Consider the following 6,120-nt stretch of genomic DNA (forward strand, 5'->3'; position numbering starts at 1 on the left):
GGTTGGGTAACGTCGCTCACGGACAACATAGGAGTCCAACATTTTTTAGTTGCGTGCTTCATTTGAAAGAAAAATTCCTATAAATTTGTCATACCTGGGACTCGAACCACGGATAACTGAGTGACAATTTGGATTACCCTGCCGCTGTACCATAATCCCGGGGTTGTAATGGAGATAAAAAAGAAGAAAGGGTTAATAGTTAAATTGACAATTCATTTTACCCCGCATAGACTGAAGAATAGTTTTTAAGTGCGTTAATATTCTAAACATTGTCTTAAGAAAAATAATGGAATATTGACATACGTTAAATTTTAATATGAAACCTAAATGTGATGTTAGATTTGATAAAAATAAAAGGTTATGATATTTATGATAAATTTATGTATTAATTAATCCTCCTAGATTTACACTACTACATTAGCATATATAAACTACTTAAAGCTTTCTAAAACATCATAGTGCATAAATAAACACACAAATTGATTTCAAAATTAACTTTTACGTAAAGGCGTCCGGAGGTTTTTAAAGAGATTTATAAAACAAAAAAATTGAAGAAAAAACTCTTTATTCTTAAACTATTTTTAGGAGGTGGTGAGGGAAGGGAAAGAAAATGCAACAAGGAAAGGGAAACTTTAAATATTATTTGGTGAGAGAATACAGGAAAGGTATTAGGTAAGGAAGGGAAAGTGAAGGAAAAGTAAAAGATTTTTTTTTAATTTTATCTTAATTTGTAAATAGTTTCATTTTTCCAATTTTCAATTGTGCCAATCCTAACTATTGGAATTCTCATTATCAACGTTCTCTTTTAGTTTTTTTTATTTGTGGTTTCCAAAATTTTTTTTTTTCATTATTTCTCATTTAATTATTTTGTTATTGATGAAGAAGTCATTATTTTCATAATTCTCTTATGGGTAGTATAAAAGAATTATCATTATTTTTATTTAAAAAATAATTAATTTAAATGATAATATAAATATTAATATTATAAAAAATGCCTAATTTATATATTTAATTTTTATTTTCCTCCCATTTCTTCCAAATAATATAACATATGCTATATTAATGAACTAATTTGTATAATTATATCTACTTCCCCTTCCTCCTTTCTTTTCCATTAATGAGTCCTTGGACTATGATACTATGGTAAGATATTTAAGTTCTCACTCAGGTATCCACGATTCGATCTCCAATTATGATATATTTGTAGAAATTTTTTCTCTAAATGAAGTGCAACCAACGGATGTTGAGCTTTTGATTACCCGCCACGCGCACATGTTTTCTGATTTACTCCGATAGTCGGTGGAAAAATTTCATATGACCTAGTCGATTGCCTCCAGGACTAGTCAATAAGACTAACTGGAGTTTATTATTTTTTTTCTTTTTTTATTAATAAACTTTCCCTCACACCACCCAAACAAAAGCTAAGATTTAGGGAGAATTTCAAGTATATAAAATTTGAGGATTATAGTTTACGAACAAAATTAAAATTTCAAATATTCTTTTCGATCGCAAAAGAATAATATGAATGAGCAATAATTAATGATGGAAAAAAATTAATAATACAGGGTCACAAAAAATATACAGAGATTTTTTTTTATATAGGGGAGAGAAGAGTAGATTTTATATTTTTAAGGTGACATTGCGATGATAACTGTAACATGTTTGATGTTTCAAAAAGTTCACATTCTAAACGTGTGGGCTAGAATTTGTTGATTCTCTTAATACATTAGATGGGATACATGTCCAACGACTCATTTGTGATATTTAAAACATCTTCGTTATATTGTGAATCTTTTGGTTAAACCCCTGAAGAATTAGAAGACTTGGTATACTATAATGTGTGATTTGATCAAAATCTACGTTTTCCCAGTCGGATTCAGACTGAAGTTTTACAATCGGATTGAGCTGCCCTCAGCTCTGACATGCATTTTTCAAGTAGAAGTAACCTGCAACTCAAAATTATAGAGGTAAACAATACTTCCAAATAAAAGGTGAATTAATTCATGGGCGATATTTTTTCTAACAAACGGGGTGTCTCGTCTTCAGGTCTGAGAAATAATAATACCTCGTCCAGCACACAGCACAGCCAGCAACAAAAGGCCAAGAAACTGCGACCCAACACAAAAAAAAAAAAGTAGTAATAGCAGGAATGATGGGCTTCGACCATACCGCAGAAAAGAAAAGACACTCCACGTGACAAGCTTATCCTGGAGAGATCCACCTTCCTACAATGCTGAATGCTTCTGCATGCCAAAGTAAAGTGAGCCCCAGACGACCACATAACAGGAGCTCATTGATGTAGTAAGAAGGCTGGCTACACATGTTCAATCACACAGTGAAGGCCTCCAACATCATTTTCAGTTTTTACCATGCCACGACAGCTTCATGATCTACCAACTGGAAGATTATCAGTAGAGAAAAGTAAAAAACATCGACCAATAGGTGGGAAGAAATAGGATAAATACCTGATAATACTTGGTGTTTGCACAATCTTATTCTGAATAGGCAAAGCCTCTAACAAAGGATGCATTTTTGTGAATTGCTAAGCGATTTAGATTTAACTGATACTGACAAATAGAGTTCTAAACATAAACAGTACAAACAACAAGTCACTTATGGAGAAAGCAAAATCTACAAGTGTTCGTCCTGCCTAACTTCAATCTACAAACACGATTAAGGTAGTGATGACGCTAGAGGCAATAGGAAAAGAAAAATATTACAATCATAACTAGATTACCTTATGGGCTACTACTAATACTCATGCTGAGAGTTGGAGAAATCTAAAATGTCCAGACAAAATCTGGTGCATCGTCCCTTGGCCCTGTCAGAGTTCGATACACATACATCTTTTCCACTCTGTGCATGTCACTAGGATTTTCCACCATCTCATCACTTTCTTCCCTCTCGTTTATGACTTCAACGTTTAATCTTGGCATCTTTGCAGCGAGTGCCTTGCAACCCCCTTGGGTAACATCACAAGATGACATCCAAAGGGATCGCATTGTTTCATACTTCCCTACATTCTCCAAAAGTGCAGCATCACCAAATGGACTGTCTCTGATTTCAAGCTTTTTAAGGTTCTTGCATCCATTGAGCACATAAACCATTCCTTTGTCACTTTCACCAGCAAATGCAATTGAAAGCATCTCAAGACGCGAAGCATACATGCCTATATACAAGAAAACCTTGTCAGTTAGAAGGCCTGATAATGATAGTCTCTTCAGATCTTTGCATGACTTCACAATTGCCCCAAAACCTTCATCCAATGGTTCGTTACTGATGGGATCTGGCTTTACAGGATCAAGAATACACAATCTGAACCGTGTGAAATGCGGGCAGTTCTTGGCAACTGTGATAAGTGCAGCATTTGTCATCTGGTGGCAGAAATACAGTAAAGAGTTCAACTTAGGGCAGCCTGAAGATATAGCAACAAGCCCTTCTTCAGTTACAGCAGCAATGCCAGTACCATATACGTCCGATGGAAATACCCTCAACTCCTGTAACTCTTTACAAGCACAGGCAACGGCTGCTAAGCCTTTGTCTCCAATTGAATCTAAAACCTGAGGATCAATCCAGCCAAATTAGATAAAACAACAAGGAAAACACAGAAACAACTAAAGAAGCAACATCAACTCACCCAGAGTTTTTGAAGTTTGAAACAGTGACGAATCATCTTTATTAGATCATTAACCTGGATTGCAGGGGCATAGCTTAAGTTAAGGACAGTAAGGCTTGAACAGATGGAATATATGGCCTGCAGGTAGCGAGGAGCAGCATCCCAGAAACCTGACAAATTCCTTATAGAATTGCATTTGTAGAAGGCATTTAATAGATTCTGATAAGCTTCGGTGCGGTGGTCAGCTGTGAAAGAACCAGTTCCAAGTTCCACCAAATTGGGGGCTCGGGCAAGTATCTTGATAAGTGACTCAATAGATATTGCTCGATTAAGCTTCAAGCACCTGAGGTTCTGGCACCTAGCAACAAGTCGCTCAAGGGCACTTGTATTCACCTCTCCTTTTAGACATGCGAAGTTTAGAGATACCAAGGAAGTACAGGAATCAGGGAAACAACTTAGCCACTGCCGGCCATGATCTTCCACTTCATTTTCCTGTAAATCTAACTCCCTAAGACCCCTAGTAACAGAAAGCAATATAACATGAGAAATATGGTAATAGTTTGAGAATCAAATATAAAGCTAATACACCCAGGTAATCCATCACTTTCACTGATGGATCAATATAGCTAGCATAACCATCATAAGAGGAATTCAAAATAATACTGATCTTTCCTATATCGAATATAATACAATTGGTTCACAAAGACTAATCTATTAAGCGATACCATCGCTTGTCTCCCTCAACAGATTAGTAAACATGACACAAAAGGTATGCCAGTGCTTCTGGATTCCATGGTTTTAATTTGACTTCAGATAGGTGAAAATGCATACAGTTCAAAAGTACAGTATAAAATCATTAGTGGCGCTCACCAAGCAGAAGCTAGGTATGAAGGTATCGAAGAACCAAAAAAAAAAAAAGCATAAGCGAAGAGCATTATAAAAGGAGTTGTTAAGCAAATTAATTTAGCGGAAACCAGCAACTTCTCACCTGCAGTGAGTAGCGATCTCAGCAAGCCCATCAGTGCTGAACCCCTCGCAGCTAATTAGAACAAGAGACTTAAAGTTGGGGAAAGCGCGGGCTAGAAGCTCCAGGCTTTCATCCGAGACCACCATCCTCTTCAGTCGGAGCTCCTCCAAACCAGGGCAACAACGTGCAGCCGTCTCAATCCACGGTAGCGCATCGCCGCCCCAATCGTGGGGAACCAGGTTGAAATCAGCAAAATGGGGCTTCCCCTTGACGGTGAGGCACTTCATTCCAGGGAATCTAGCCATTACTCGTTCAGGCCGGACGGCATAACAGTTGCCGACGAATACACGCAAGCGGCTAAGCTGCTCCACAAGATACCACGCCTTGCACACTGTGGATACATTATTACGGTCTCGATGCGAGCTGAGGAAGTCAAAGATGTGCTCCACCACCTCATCCGGGAAGTAAGTCATAGCTCCACAGCAACGAAAGTTTTTCTCTCGCACCTTGCTCTCCACCTCAAGCTTAGTAAGAACAGGAACAACAAAAAGCACACAACCCAAACTCAGATCTGCAGCGGAGTTCCATAGAACACCACGAAAAATGCGACAGGAACAGTGCTAAAGATCCAACCTTTGATGCAGCTGTTTCCAGCAGCTCCAGCTTCACATGCAAAGGAACGTAGATCTGCTCCAGAAATAGTAAAACTAATCCCTCGTTTACGAATAAAACCACAGAAGATCGTTCGGAGATGGTAAATCAAACAAAAGACCATCTTTTTTCATCCAGATCACATCGGGAACTCACCAACAGCAGATTGGGGGCAAAACAGAACCAAAACACGCGAAAAAAAAAAAGCAAAATCCTAAAAAAAAACGCAAGAACAAAAGCCCTAAAACCGGCAAGACAAATGCATCAAGAAAAAAACGCAGCGCGTCGAAGGAAATAACTAGATAAAAAAGAAGGGAAATGGAGGCGTGATCTACAGAAACACGGAGAAGAGAGAGAGGAGGGCCGACCTCAGCTTCCCATTCCCTACACACTCCCTCTCTCTCTCCTCGCTCGGCTGCTTTTTGCTCGCACTTCGACGCTTCTCTACTCCTCTAACAAACCATGGTTGAGAGGTCAGGTCACGTTTGGCTGAAGGCCAGTTAGAATATCGGAGGGTGGATTTCCGTTTGTCGGATAGTATGGATCGATCCGGACCGTTGAGAGGCGATGGGAGATCCTCGTCCACCGGTTGCGGATATGCGATGAAGGGAAGGGTAGGGAGGAGGAAGGTTGCGTGGTTGGTATTAAGTCGCGATCGACGCTACCGTTTCGTTACCATTATTATTACTATAATTATTATTTTTGAGTAACGGAGTATTCAATTTGTAATGATTAGGTGTGACAATGTTGATGACCCAAAAATTTAATTTGTCTCAATTTCTATATTTTTATTTTATTTTTTTTTAAAAACAAATTTTTATTTTCAAAATTTTTAAATAGTTTAAAAATAATAACCGATGAAAATTTCAAATTTCCAGGAACGACA

At 37.9% G+C, this 6,120-nt stretch overlaps 1 protein-coding gene across 2 annotated transcripts; it reads right to left on the reverse strand.

Moving 5' to 3' along the window:
• Positions 1-1,959: 1,959 nt before the first annotated feature.
• Positions 1,960-5,703, reverse strand: LOC122022706 (transport inhibitor response 1-like protein Os04g0395600). 2 transcript variants are annotated; one of them, XM_042580779.1, is made up of 5 exons: positions 5,217-5,689; positions 4,605-5,107; positions 3,638-4,133; positions 2,738-3,560; positions 1,960-2,397 (listed from the first exon to the last, which is right to left on the reverse strand). In XM_042580779.1, exons 2-4 carry the CDS (start codon positions 5,054-5,056, stop codon positions 2,781-2,783), a joined length of 1,728 nt encoding a protein of 575 aa, XP_042436713.1. In that variant the 5' UTR covers positions 5,057-5,107; positions 5,217-5,689; the 3' UTR covers positions 1,960-2,397; positions 2,738-2,780. The 2 variants fall into 2 exon arrangements, with proteins under 2 accessions (XP_042436713.1, XP_042436720.1); XM_042580786.1 differs by lacking the exon at positions 1,960-2,397 and having other exon boundaries at positions 2,530-3,560; positions 5,217-5,270; positions 5,603-5,703.
• Positions 5,704-6,120: the final 417 nt, after the last annotated feature.

This window comes from Zingiber officinale, chromosome 1A (genome assembly GCF_018446385.1).
Source record: "Zingiber officinale cultivar Zhangliang chromosome 1A, Zo_v1.1, whole genome shotgun sequence".
In the NCBI taxonomy this organism is placed as follows: domain Eukaryota; kingdom Viridiplantae; phylum Streptophyta; class Magnoliopsida; order Zingiberales; family Zingiberaceae; genus Zingiber; species Zingiber officinale.